Here is a 14,948-nt window from a genome sequence, read left to right on the forward strand (position 1 = left end):
ATTCATCTCTCCAAGTTCAAATCTAGCCTGAGACTCTTAATAGTTGTGTGACCCCAGGCAAGTTACTTAACCCCGTTTGCTTCAAATTTTCCTCATCTGTAAAATGAGCTTTAGAAAATAGCAAATCACTTTAATAGCTCTCTGCCAAGAAAATCTCAAATGGGTCAGACAGAACTGAAAAACTACTAAACAAGGAAGACTCTAAGAAGAGGAGCCACTTGGAACCTTGACACAGATGAACACAAAAGTTCTAATTTTATCACAGTCTTGCCAGTTCCCTAATTCTCTGAAAGCTAGTAAAAAAGAGAGGAGACTCAAGGGAGAACTTGTGCCTAAGTCATCCCACAAATGAAAGAAGATTGAGTGGGTTTCATTTAATTTCTCTCTTTTGATAGGGGCCAGCAAAATGCATTTTGCTAGAGTGGAACAGAAATAAGTTCTTTGGCTAGAAGACATGAGTTCAAATCTAATCTCTGGCTTACCTGTCTGTTTACCTGTTTACCTGTGACTTGTGAGAGCTCCAGGTTTCAGTTTTCTCTTCTGTAAAATGAAGAGGTTGGACTAGATGGTCTGGGAAGTCCCTTCTGATTCTAGATATATCTATAATTTTGGAATTTAAAAGGGAAATAATAGTTGAATTTTCTATGTAAACCAAGAAAAAGTCTTTTAGTCAGTCAAGTATACCCTGGCTATCCATAACTCTGGGGCTTTGAATGTCATGCTCCCTTTAGGAGAAGAGAAAGCTTAAACAAGCACTGCCATTGTAAGGAATAAAAAAATATAAATAGCCCCCCAAAACTCCAACCAAAGAAAAAACTCACTGGTATAAAAGTATTTCGTTTTATATTTTGGTTTTCATATATTCTAAATTGCTTACAGCTCTCCTATTTTCAGAAAGAGTATTAATTAGGTCAATATACTGGTTAGCTTGCTTATATTTCCCCAGAGTATGGATTTAACACAGAATGACTATAATTATTTTTAACTGTACCAAGAATATCAGTCTCTCTGGGAATTTTAAGATTCACCTATGGAGGTAACATCAAAGAATCTCACCTGATCAGAGAGGCTGAACCAAAAGAAAAAAAAAACACAGAGAGAATAAAAACAAAGAAAGAAAAAGGAAAAAAGAAAAGCAAAGAATCTTTCTATTGTGGGACAATCCTAAGCAAAGAAGGCCATTATATACTTAAATCATATTGGTTTGCTAACAAGGTGATCTCTCCATGGATTAGAAACCCTATTTAATAGAAGCTCAGCTAACTATTGTCTAGGATGGAAGTGTCCAATGGAAAAGTTTCTCAGGGGTCAATTGGACCACCAAGTTGATGTCACTTATTGTTTCTGGCCTTCAATTCCAAATCTGCATAATGAGGAGGACCTCTTCAGATCCCTGTGCTAAATCTAGGAACCTTTGAGTCTATTGTTTTTTTCTTCTTTTTAAACTTCATTTATTTATTTATTTATTTTATTAATTTATTTATTCATCCATTTATTTATTAGATCTCCTGCCAGGAGGACTTTCTCAGTCAGGCCCTACCCATGGTTCTTACCTCCAGACATTTTAATCACTCTCAGCTCCAGGGACAGTTTTCTCAGGAATCTAAGAGATACACCCCCTCACCCCCAGCAGAGAACACCAAGAAAGAACACCTGAAATTAAACTGTTTGCACATATAATTTTCTTGTGTTCTTCCGGGAAAATACCAAAAAGTTTTATGTGATTGGATGAGTCCCTGAATTGTTTTAAATGACTCATGAATACTTAGTCCAGAGTGATTAAAATTTTTTTAAAGACATCTTAATAAATGGCACACCTCTCTCAAGGGGAGAGGGGTCTCTTGTGCCTATTTTCTAGGAAATTCTCTAATGTCCAGAGACTTCTAATTCTGCCATTGTGATTACTGAGCACCTTGATATTAGGAGTCAAAATCTGAGTTCACTATCAAAGGCTCCAGAAAAGATTATTTTACATCAAGTCCTCCTGGGGCTCAAGCAGTGATCCATGCAAATTAGCTAATTACTCTGAAACAGTCCCTTCAAATAATACAGGAAAAAAGGTATTTTTTTTGGGGGGGGTGCCCTGGAATTAAACCCGACTACTTTTTCTTGTAGCATTTTGTGATCCTTAAAACTCTGGATAGTCTGGATGATCTGGAATCAGAACACTTGAAAGTTCAAATTCTGTTTTGATCACTTAGCATCTATGTAATTCTGGGAGAATCACAACTTCCCTGAACCTTAGTTTTCTCATCTGGAAAGTGAAAGTGATGGACTAGATCAGAGATGTCAAACATGAGGCCAAAAAGCTCAAGTAGGCACTAATCAAATTAAAGCGAAACTGGTAAATTTTTAACAAAATAAATAAAAAAGCGGTAGAACTAAGATAATGTTCACATGTGGTTTTTTTAGTCTAATATTTAGCTGGAAGTATCTTTATGTACAATTTATTGGCCCCGCTTCAATTTGTGTTTGATACTACTGGACCTCTGAGGTCCCTTCTAGCTCTAAAAATCAATGGTCTTATGATTCATGTTAGTCTACAAACCAGTTCCTGAAATGTAATTACTTTTTCTTGTTAGTGTTATCCTTGCCAAATGTAAGAAAATCAACTCAGTTATTCCAAATTGTAACTGTCCTGAGGCAAGGCAGAAAATGAAAATTTAGAAGGCTCCTGTTTTAGAATTCATTAGAACTTGTTTTAAACCTTAAAAAGTGCCACCAAATATCTTTGCTAGTTAATAACTCTTTTTAAATATTTACAAGAGTATCCAACTTATTGGTCTTCTGGGGCCACATCACTCAACAAAAACTTGTCAGGGTCCATATATGATATGATCTACAGCATAGCATCATAACCAAAAGAAAGGTCCAAAGACAGAACTGACCTCAAGGGATTTATGCAAGTGTATGGGCAAGCACATCACCAAGTGAAGAAGAGGGTGAAGAAGACTCTTCTGAGTCCAGATCCAGTGCAAATGAATAGTTTGTGGCCATGTTGCACGCTCCATCTTTCATTTTTATTTCTAGCAACTTTCCCAAGTAAGCTAGATTAAGAGCATAAAAATAATAATTCACAAAGCCATTATAAGGCTTATCTAATAACTTTCTCAGTTGGGTATGCATGTTTTATCATCCTAGGGTCCTAATCCATGTTACTTCTGGTCCTCTTCTGCACCTTTCTCAGTATTTGGAGAGATGACAAGAAGATGCTGTGACAGTATGCCAAAATGAGAAGTGGGCAAAAGAAAAAAGGATGGTTTTGGGCTCCTTCCTTTGGATTCTGCCTTCTAGAACTTACACCATATATAGTCTGTTGTTAATCTTCACTTTTTTTTCCAGTTTTGTCTGATTCTTCATGACCCCATCTGGGTTTTGTTTTTTTTTTTTTGGCAAAGGATCCTGGAGTGGTTTTCCATTTCATTCTCATTTTATAGATGAGGGAATCAGGGTTAAATGTCTAGCCCAGCAACTTACTTGCCCATTAGTATCTGAGACACAATTTGAACTAGCTTCCAGACTCCACTATTCATGCACCACCTAGCTTCTCTATCTAAGGCTTACTTGGCCTATATAGTATAAGTCTAAGCCAGAGTCTCAAATAGAAACTTCTTTTAAGAAAATCTACAGTCCAAAAGTATTTGTCTAATTTAAAAAAAAATTAGAGCATACTTTTCAAATTTTTGTCATCTATTTAATGCCCATCATTTTTTTTAATTTTTACTTTTTTAATGCCCATCATCTTATAAGATCTCCAGTACTGCTGAATTTTATTCTTGTTAATGTTAGTAAATTAAAGTATGACCGAATTTAGTAAAAAAATTAATAATATATTAAATCACATTCTTAACATGGGGCCTTTGCACATACAGGATTTCTCTGACTTAGAGGCAGCTGACAGATTCAAGAAACATTTATTTTTGCACATATTCTTTAACCACCAATGGCCACCAAAGTTGGGTTCCCAGAGAAGCTCGGAAAAAATTCTAGTCCCTTTGAGAGAACTGACATTTGTAATTTCCCTTCCCCATTTGCTACTGTAAACCAGAGGAGAATATAAAGTGATGGTTTTCAGAACAATGGTCAGGGGCACCATAATAACAGCTATCATTAATACAGGTCTTCAAGAGTTGGGAAGATATCTTATTTGAGTATCATGTGATATAAGTACAATTATTAACTTGATTTTATGAACAAGAAAAAGGCAAAGAGAAATTAAGAGACTTTTCAAGGTCAGACATCTAGAATATAAGGCAGAATTCAAATTCAGGTCTTTCTTCCTATTTCCAAATCTAACACTCTGTCCACTATGCTATCTTGCTTAAAAAGTGATAGAAAAGTTAACAAATAATAATTTTGAATACAAAAAAGTAAAACATTTTGTCTGGATAAAACCAGTGCAATTAGAAGGGAAGAATAATCTGAGGGGTAAAAAATCTAAGTACCAAGTTTCTTTGATAAAATTCTAATAACCAAGATAAAATTGAGATAGACATATGAACAAGTGCAACTCTCTTCTCACAGACACTAGCAAGGGCTTGTGTGCTATAGGCACCCAACCTGAGAATAAGTTGGGAATGAGAGAAATAGCCCAAAAACAGTATTACAAAAATATTTTTCTTATTTTTTATTTGTTTTTGTTTTTGCAAGACAATGAAGTTAAGTGACTTGTCCAAGCCTAGTAAATATTAAATATCTGAGTGCAGATCTGAACTAAGGTCCTCCTGACTCCAAGGCCTAATACCCTTTTTGTAGGATTCTTTTATTAATTATTATTATTTATTAATCCATTTTTAGGAAGTTTTCCAATTAACAGAAAGAAACTTTTCAGAGTTCACATTTCATTTCTGGTATTCCTGTCTACTACATTAACCTATGTTTAACATAGGTATGAAACATTGTGCAAGAAATCTCAATAACTACATCATATTATCCATTAAAATTATAGCCATATTTTCCTTAAGAATATTAAAACTGTACTATCTTTAAGTCTGCAGAAAATTTCAAAACAACTACTGAATTCACAAGTCATCTTTGGTATAGAAATAAATAGAGCAAAAATTCATACTCTGCTTAACTATTAAAAAAAAAAGAAAAAAGCACATTAGGGTAATTTTACTCACTCCTCCTAAGAAATTAGATAAATTAGTTGAACAGCCCAGTCAACACCTAGAAACATTGAGATGTCAGAGCTTACTGACATTTCAAAAGGAAATGTAAGATAGTGAACAGGCTTAGTTACTAGGGTGACCCTCTTTTTCATTTTTAACAATAGTAAAATCTTATTTTTATAACTCTAAGCAAAGTCACAACAGATTTTTCCTTAGATTTTTTAAAAAAGGCATTTTATTTACTTTCCAACTGAATAAACTCAAGATAAATTAATTCTTCTGGCAAGGGGATTGTATAAATAAAAGCAAGTTATTTTCCTGAAACATTAAATTTTTGAGAAATGATACTGTAACATGAAATGCATTCACCAACAATGTTTTTCTTATTTTGGAAAGTAAATTTCTGAAATGTAAACCATCCAAATACCATTCACAGCTTCCCTTTGCCTACCTTTCCAGCCCATTCTCCTACTTTGCCCTGGCTACAGGAACATTGATGTGTCATGGGGTCCTACCTCCATGTATTTGCTCCTGTTATACTGTCCCTTTCTCATCATCTCTACCTGTTGAAATCCTACCCATTCCCAAAGGCCTAGATCAAATATGACATCTTCTTTGAGCCCCTCAGCCCCAAATTATCTTTGAGTACTTACTAGGTTTTTACTCTGTATTAGTGATATAAGCAGGTCATAGTGGAATATTAGATTAGGATCTGAATTGTCTCTGACCCACTCCCTACTTGTGAAACCATGGGTAAGTCACAACCTCTCTCAGCCTGTTGCACAAAATGTAAAATGGGAGTCATGAGATCCTAGATTAAATGTTGGAAGGCTCCACAAATGGAATCCTGAGTTCACTGTATGAATGTCTGGGATCTTCATTGTATGGTAGAAATGGGGTGTGAGAGGAGGATGGTATCTGACTAGGCTTAGACTGTACTCTTGATCCAAATTTTGTCTCCAACAGAAAGGTCAAGTACTCCAAGGTTATCTAGTACAGAGGACAAGTTGTCTAATGTGAAAATGTCCCTAACAAGATTGGTCTAGACATGATCCATCAGATTGGGGAAGGAGGGAGAGAAAAGAAGAAACAGGAGAAAGACTACCTGGGAGAAGCCATAAGGTTAGGACATTGTCACTCAGGCCAGGAAGTATTATTTGAGAGAAGAGTCCTCCAGTGTAAAATGATAAAAACAATTCTTTCCTAATTTACTTTTTTTTAAGGTTTTTTTTTTTTTTAAGGCAATAGGGTTAAGTGGCTTGCCCAATGCCACACAGCTAGGTAATTATTAAGTGTCTGAGGCTGGATTTGAACTCAGGTACTCTTTTTTTTTTTAAATTTATTTTTATTAAAGATTTTATTTGAGTTTTACAATTTCCCCCATCTTATTTTCCTCCCCCCATCCACCCCACAGAAAGCAATCTGTCAGTCTTTACTTTGTTTCCATGTTGTACCTTGATCCAAATTGGGTGTGATGAGAGAGAAATCATATCCTTAAAGAAGAGACTAGAAGTCTAAGAGGTAACGAGATCAGACAATAAGATATCTGTTTTTTTCTAAATTAAAGAGAATAGTCCTTGAACTTGTTCAAACTCCACAGCACCTTATCTGGATACAGATGGCATTCTCCTTTGCAGACAGCCCAAAATTGCTCCCCATTGTTGCACTGATGCAATGAGCGAGTCCTTCAAGGTTGAACATCACTCCCATGTTGCTGTTAGGGTGGTACAGTGTTTTTCTGGTTCTGCTCATCTCACTCCTGAACTCAGGTACTCTTGACTCCTGCACCACCTAGCTGCCCCCCTAATTTACTCTTAAACCAGGCTTATTTTCTAGGGAGATGCTCAACAATTCCTTTGCGACTTATGCCCTAGCCTTTAGAGAGCTCTCTACCTGACCATGTCTGTTTAAACCCCAGTCTTCTTATTCTTGTAGGGTTGAGGAATGAATTAGGGGCCAATAGGAGGCAACACCATGCCTAATAGGATTTTGAGCCAAAGTACTTTGCAAATCTTAGAGATTAGATAGATCTATCTACCTAGTAAATCTTAACCATGATTCCTTCCTTCCTTCCTTTCCTTCTTCCTTTCTTTCATCCAACTATCTCATGAATCATCTGATTGTAAGCTTTTTGAGGGCAGAAAGCAGATCTTAGTCATCAAGTATTTCCTCCTCTCCTCCTACCACCCTCAAACTCTCTTTTAGTGCTTTGCACATAGAATCAATATACATTTATTAGTTCATATTGTATGCAATAATGCGATGCAATAATAAATATAAGTTCCTACCCTTAAAGAGTTTAGATGCTATGACAGAAAACATTATGTAATTGCACTAATACAAAATATATATAAAATAAATACAAAAGGACAGAGTCTACCCCTACTCCAACTTCGAGTCACTCCCCAGACACAGCACTGCCTAAAAAAGTTACTTAAATTATCAGTCATAAACTAAGGGGCAGTTACTCATCTGCATTGGTAGAGCAAAGTTCCTTTCCAGAAATTTTAGAAGAAATTAAAGGTCTACATTCAAAAACAACCACAAGAAGAATAATAAAACACAGCTGGGAGAAGGGCTGAGTGGTAGCAAATGAGGAGACCCAGAAAGACCTCCTAAAGGGGAAACAATTGAATTGAATTTTAAGAGAGTAGAAGAGGGACAGATAGATGGCACAGTGGATAGCGAGCACTGGTCCTGGATTCAGGAGGACTGTAGCCTGGTCCCAGACACTTACTAGCTGTGTGACCCTGGACAATTCCCTTAACCCCACTGCCTTAAAAGACACGCAGACAGACACAGGATTTCATATAGAGAAGGGAGAGTATCTGAGACAGGGTAACAGCAAAGAAATTGGAGACAGACCATGAATGGGGGGGGGGGGGGGAGTCTGAACAATGCATTAAGAGAAATAATGTATAAAAAGCCTGTAAAGGTAGGTTGGCATCACACTGTTTTCAATACTAAACAAAATGCTAAATCAAAGCTTTTCAAAGCAAAATAGTCGAGTTTGAATTTGATCCTAGGGACAGGAGTTTATTGCAGAGGAAGTAACTTGTTCAGACCTATTAGAATATCAATTTAGCAGCAGTTTGGAAGTTGGATTTCCTGGAGAGGGGAGAGATTTTGGGACAGAAAGACCTATTAGAAGACTACTGAAATTATTCAGATGGGAATTGATAGCACTTGAACCAGGGAGGAAAGAAGGGAATGAATTCAAAGTATTTGAGGAGTCTTAAAGACTTACAGTTTTGAAGTTTACTGCTGAAATTTACAATTCAAATCTGGTCTGTGTGACCCTAGGCAAATTGCTTCACCCTGTTTGCCTCAGTTTCCTCATCTGTAAAATGAAGGAAATGGCAAACCATTCCAGTGTCTTTGCAAAGAAAACCCCAATTGAAGTCATAAAAAAGTTGCATACAACTGAAACAACCAAATAACAAGAGTTGAGAATGACTGAGGTTATAAACCTGGGTTACTAGACAGATAATAATGCCCTCAAGAGAAATGAGAAAGTTAAGCAAAGAGGTGGGCTCAGGTATGTAGGGAGGTGGTAAATACTTAGGTTTGTTTGTTTTCGGACATGTATAGTCTAAGATGTCTATGAGACATCCAGTTGGAAAGGTATAACAGACAATTAGTAATGTGGAACTAGAGTTCAGGACTGGAAATCATTGATCTAGAGATGAAATTATAGAGAAAGAAGAGAAAGTTGTCCAGGACAGAACCCTGGGAAATAAATCTCAAAGGTGAAGGACATAAAATAATAAATCAACAAAAGAGACTGGTCAAACAGGAAGGAGAATGAAAAGAACAATGCAGCATTTAGGAGAAGATGGTCAACAATGCCAAAAGACCTAGAGAGGTTAAAAAAAAAGATGAGAATTTAAGCAAATACCACAAAATCACAGATAATAGATTCAGAACTGGAAGGAATCATGGAGGTCACCCCCTTATTTTACAGATGAAGAAACTGAGGCACTGAGATGTTAAGTAAGTCTTGTCTACTGCATCATGCTACATTATAGGTACTAAATGTTTATTAGATAACAGAGAAACTGTTAATCCAATATTCTCAAAGAAATGCACTTAATCCCTTCATCCTAGGACAGAGTGAATCATGGCACACCCCTCAATGCCCTTTAATGCATGATGGAACACCCTGAGAGAAACCACTTTTCTATTCCATTAAATTTTTGCTTAACAGATAGATACTTGGACTTCAGATTCTGGGGAGAGGTCCAGAAGCAGAGGAAGGCATGATTAGAAAGATTTTTCTTTTAAATTTTTGGCAATTTGTGCTTCTCTTCCTTCTTTTAAAATGATACAGTGTAAGAAAGTTATCATCAAAAGCCGAGCGATTTCTGAGGGAGAGTGACTTAGTTAACATAGGCCTGCTACATGTCAACTGGTAATGGAAGCTTTATGTAATGTAAAATTTAAACTTATAAAAATGTGTGGTTAAAGACAGACCATCATACTCTTTTCTACTTTTGGAAAAGTTTAAATAGAATCATCACAAATGCAAAATTAAAGGACAAGAACATTTACACAACTACAACTGTCTATGTCAATTTCTTAGAGATAGCTCATTGGGTGGAAGTATGTGAAATTATGGTCTAAAGCTATACTGGTGACTGGCTACACATTTATGGTTGGTAATCAAACAAAAAATGGATTTTATATGTCAAAATGACACTCCCTCAAACCTCAAATTATAGCCACATACAGACCTAGGAATAGCAGTAAGGTGGTAAACATGTGACTGCTAAGATTCCTTACAAACTCTCCAGAGATAACTGTCAGAATATAACCCCACACATACTTTTACCATACTTTCTTTCACTATAGAAATTTTAAAATTTTCTATGATGGTCTTATCATTTTATAGCTAATACCAATATGGCTTAAAGTTTACAAAGTGCTTTCCTCATTAGAACCCTAACCCTAGGTAGCATATTATTATCCACATTTTGCAAATGAGAAAATTGAGGTGGAAAAATTAATTGATTTGTCCAGATTCCTACTGCTGGCTATTTAGCATTGACCCACCAGTTAAGGTCTGGATCTTTGTGTTTGATAAATTTTGTAAACTCTTTTAGTTTAAAAGGATTAAAGCAGCACTGCCTGAAGAACTCCTATCAAAGGGATCATATGTGCAAGAGCACAAAATAGGCTTTAAAGATTATTTATTAAATGTGTTAAATGGGATATATATTGAAGAGGTGAACTCTCTCTGCATGGTATACCCTAGAAACTATGTACATATTCTGATAATGCAGCCATTTCTCCAAACATTTATAGAACTCCCCTTTGTGGAACTGCTTTAGGAGATATCATGGGCCACAAGAGAACACTAGTCTTCAAATCTGATGCATAATGACCTAATGTTTTTTGATTGGCAACAATATCATGCAGCTTACTCAAAAAAATCTGGATCTGAATGATTTTGGAATGTTTTCAAAAACTAAATCCACTTTCAAAGAACAAAGATGCTTGCCACCATAAGATCATGGCAGGACCACAGAATTATTAGAGCAGGTGATCTACTTCAGCACCCTTATTTTACCCAAAAAGAAAAAGCCCAGATAGTTAATAGAAGGATCTGGTTTTTAATCTAGGTTCTCTGACCCAAATTCTACTGAGACTTCAAAAGAATGTGTTACCAACTCTGTAAGTAATTGTAGAAGAATAAAAATGCATCAATGAGCATTTATTAAGCACCTAATACATTCTGAGCACTGATTGCTAGATTGGAAAGGGACCTTAGTGATATCATTTTTACCCCAACCTCATGGGGATGAGGAGGTGTAGAGAGAAAGGCTATACCCAAGGTCACATAATGAGTCAGTGTCAAAACTCATTGCAAAACCAAGTACCCTGATCTTAAGGGTCTTTCTTTTATCCAATAAAATTACAATCATTTACTACTCATCCCAATGCTGTTGAAAGCAAAAAGGGACCATTCATTTTACAGAGGGTAAATGAGGCTTAGAAAGAACTTACTCAATTCCACTCCCCTACTAATGACAGTCTCTGGATGAAGTCAAACAGGATTACAATCTCTCTAGGCCCTCACTTCTATGCAGAATTCAAAAATTCTTTTATCTAAATAGGGTTTACTCCTTTTGATACTCCCTGCAATGACCAATCCAACTCACCTACACTATCCATTCCCAGTTGTCTTTCAGGAGAGAGAGAGAGAGAGAGAGAGAGAGAGAGAGAGAGAGAGAGAGAGAGAGAGAGAGAGAGAGAGAGAGAGAGGCAAACCTTCACCAAAAAACCCCCCAACAAAACCCAAAACCTGAGGTGATACATTGTGGAGAAAGGAAGAAAAGGGAAGGCTGGAAGAGTGTGGCCACCTTCACTTGTATCATTTTCCCTGATGCCAAATGCCTTTCAGTGTTTTGCAACCAGTCTCATACTTGTACTTTGTGCTACTATCTTCCAGTTGGTTACACTAGAGAAATCAATCAAAGGAAACAGCAACTCCCATAAACCTGTGACTTCTGCTACCTTGCCAAGCTGTCCTGGTATGGAGGAAGTAAAGGATTCAAGTGTCCTAGACATCCACTAGGAAGAGAGAGGGGGAGAGCAGGGTGAAATCTCCATATGCCAAATTCAAGGACAGCTTTTCAGACCACTATCTCTCTTCCAGATTTGACCTAAAAACAATTCAATCAGAGGCCTTCTACTAGTTGTCCTTATGTACTGAAGATTATGCCAACCAAGAGTGATTAGCGGCAGGACTAGCACAATTATTTTTATTATAGTGCAGGGTATGTTGTGCAAGGCAAACTTCTCACTTGCCTTTACTAGAACTGTTCCACCTCATGGCCTGACTGGTAAGAAACTGGGCTAATGGTGAGAAGTCTCTTGGCCTTGAGGCACAGCACCCCATCAATACCCCTCCTCAGGGTCTGAGTCTTCCAAGTTTCCTTTGCTTTGAATTCCTCTTATCTAGCCCAGTTTCTTCAAGCCCCAGGGGCTTATGTGAGTTAAATGTGAAGACCTTTTAAAGTCCCATTATCTTAAAAATTAGCCTGTCTGATATTTTTGTGAAAACTCATCTAAATCCCCAAACTCATTATCATATTGAATTCCATTCCTGATCTGGAGAATGGCAGGATTGGATTAGATAATTTTTAAGGTTCCTTCTACCTGCAAAATACTTATGATTCCCAAGTATGGCTATGGGTCTAACTGCTCTGCATAAAAAGGAATTCCATGGATCTATCCTCTGCCCTCTAAGTTTACAGTTTAAAATAACTCTATTGATACAGTATATACTAGTATCTACAAAAAGTAGATACTAGTATATCCAAATGATAGCAAAATAATAGTGTGGGAAGGAAGGAGAGAAAGAAAGGAAGGAAGGAAGTTAAACAGCAGCACATGACTCTGGGAAGGAAAGGAAAAATTTTTGCAGTAACATATAAGGAAGACATTGGAGGGGATAGAGTATAGACAAATGTTGAGAAGCAGGAATAAGTCGGCTAAGAAGAAATTCATAACTCATCGATATAAGTGATAAAAGATTGGAAGAGTAGACCTGGGAGGATTTATCAATTAGAATCATTTTATTTAAAGACTCAGAAGACTTCCCATATAACTTCTTTAAATGTATCTCTGGATACATGGGTTCTGTTGTATTTGTCAAATCAATCAAACCATTTAACCTCCTAGAATGAGTCTATAGACAGTATATAAAACTGCTAAAAGTTGCAGGTAATTTTAGAATTAAAAAAAATAAGCACAAAAGGGTCTGAGAAATGAAAATTTTACAATTCTTACCTGGACTCTAGATATTCAGGACTGACCAGAGCTCTCACTATGACTACCACAGTAGTGCCTTTGGAAATAGCATCTGAATACCCCTAACTAGAAGTTAAGGCAGACTTGGTGGTGGAACATGACTGCCAGTGTTCAGAAAGAACAAAAAGTATATGCTATGAGGCCAAAGAAATGGAGAGCAGAAACCCTCCACTTAGATGAGTAAGAGAAAGGGTAGAAACGTTTAATTGTACTTCAAAACAACAGAAATCTTGAGGGATTTCCTAAGTCTTGATTCTAAGCAATGTTACATAACAGATGTAGAATTTTTTTTTTATGATTAAGAGCTTGATGAGTTAGAGAAGAGTATGAAGGGCCCAGCCAGGGCTGACAAAATACCCCATCCTTACTTTAAATGATCCAGGTCTACCAACTCACAGCTATCTGCCAAACTCAGACAAAACGTCCATTTTGTCTGATTCATCACACTGAGATAATTTGAGCAAAGGCAGGTGTTTTGCCTAAACCGTCTTGGCAATTTTGCAAATTCTCTCTCCCCTAATATGAAATGTAAACAACTTTTTTTTTGACACATGGCTAGAACTAGTCTTTATGACAAAGAAATACGTGGGTTCACTTTTTTAAAGGAATTTTTGCTAGTTTGCTGATCAGTCATTGCATTTGAGTTAGATGACTCCTTTCTTAGTAACCTGAGGACCTCCACTAGCTGGCAAAGATCAGACAGAATGTGCATGCAGTACTGGACCCAAGTACAGCCCCCCACCCCCAACACTAAACAGGAAATAGGTTAAAAATCTTCAGGGAGCAGCAACAAAAACAGCACAGTGGAGAAATATCAAAATGAATTGTCTTTATGGCTCAAACATCTTATTTTGCAGGATACTTTTCCTCATCCCTATACCTGCTAGTGCCCTGCTTTCCAAACTATCTTACATTGAACTTCTTTTCAGATATTCAAATCTTTGTCTTCACATTTTCACAATACACATATGGTTGTGTAATACATATACATACATAGGTTTCTATATTCATACACAAACATATACTTATTTCCACAACGAGAATGGAAGCTTGTTACGAGTATGAATTATTTCATTTTTGGTACTTTTTATTCTCTGTACCAAGCATAGATAGTAGTTGGGACGTAGAACGCTCTTTATAAATGTTTGTTGATTGATTGATGGCATTAAACAATGCATTGGCTTTAATTTCCTTCGGACCCAGGGCCAGTTTCCAAGATTCAAGCTTGTGGTCACAGGAGAAAAAGAATCCACAAGCGCCAAAGCGCTCCCTAAGACAAGATGTCTGTGTTGCCCACAGGGGCAGGAAGCAACTTCACTAAGCCGAGCAGAAGGTGTCTGAGCGCATTGTGGAATTGAAGAGCAGCAGTTTCCGGAGACTCCTAAAATCTTACTTTTCAGCTGAATTAGTTTTCTCAAGATTGCTTAAAACCCTGAGTGGCCTGGTTCATTATTACTCATTAAAAAAAATGAGAAGTGCGGGGATGGCGAGCCATTCAATCCCTCCTCGCACCTCCCCGGAGCGGGCTAGGCTTCCCCGGTCCACCCGGCAGCGTGCGCCCCGGACAGTCCGGCCCAGTCCTACGGCAACAGTACCCAGGCTCAGGCGCTACAGAGCTTGCTTCCCCTGCCCATCTGAGGTGGCGACTTTGATCACCCACATCTGCCCCCCCCCGGGCGTCGGACGGGGTCGGCAGCGCGGCTCGCCACCCCGATCCCCCCTTCTCCCCCGGCACCCCCCGCCGGTGCCCGGTTTCTGAGGTCGGGTAACCCCCGCCCCCGGGGCCGGCCGAGCTCGAGCCGCCGAGGCTCCCCCCCGGGCTGGGGGGCCGCTCTACTTACCCGGGCCGAGGCCGCGCGCGGCTCCCCAGAGGAGCAGCACCTGCAGCGCCAGCACCAGCGAGGGCGCCCGGGGGGGCCGGGCCCAGGAGCCTCATGGCTGCGCCGAGGCCGGCCGGCTGCGCGGGGCGGCGCGGGGTCCGCGGCCAAGGCCAGTCCTCGCGGCGAGGCCCCGCCGTGCGCC

General features: G+C 38.2%; 1 protein-coding gene across 1 annotated transcript in view; it reads right to left on the reverse strand.

Annotated features, from left to right (window-relative positions):
• Nucleotides 1-14,858, reverse strand: part of TMEM123 (transmembrane protein 123) — a gene marked incomplete at its 5' end in the record, with an annotated part of 69,661 nt that extends 54,803 nt beyond the window's left edge. Inside the window, one exon of the mRNA XM_074214099.1 lies at nt 14,768-14,858. Within this exon, the coding sequence (XP_074070200.1) occupies nt 14,768-14,858 (91 nt within the window). The remainder of the gene's footprint in view (nt 1-14,767) is intronic.
• Between the last annotated feature and the right edge of the window lie 90 nt (nt 14,859-14,948).

The sequence above is a fragment of the Macrotis lagotis genome, chromosome 1 (assembly GCF_037893015.1).
Source record: "Macrotis lagotis isolate mMagLag1 chromosome 1, bilby.v1.9.chrom.fasta, whole genome shotgun sequence".
NCBI lineage: Eukaryota > Metazoa > Chordata > Mammalia > Peramelemorphia > Peramelidae > Macrotis > Macrotis lagotis.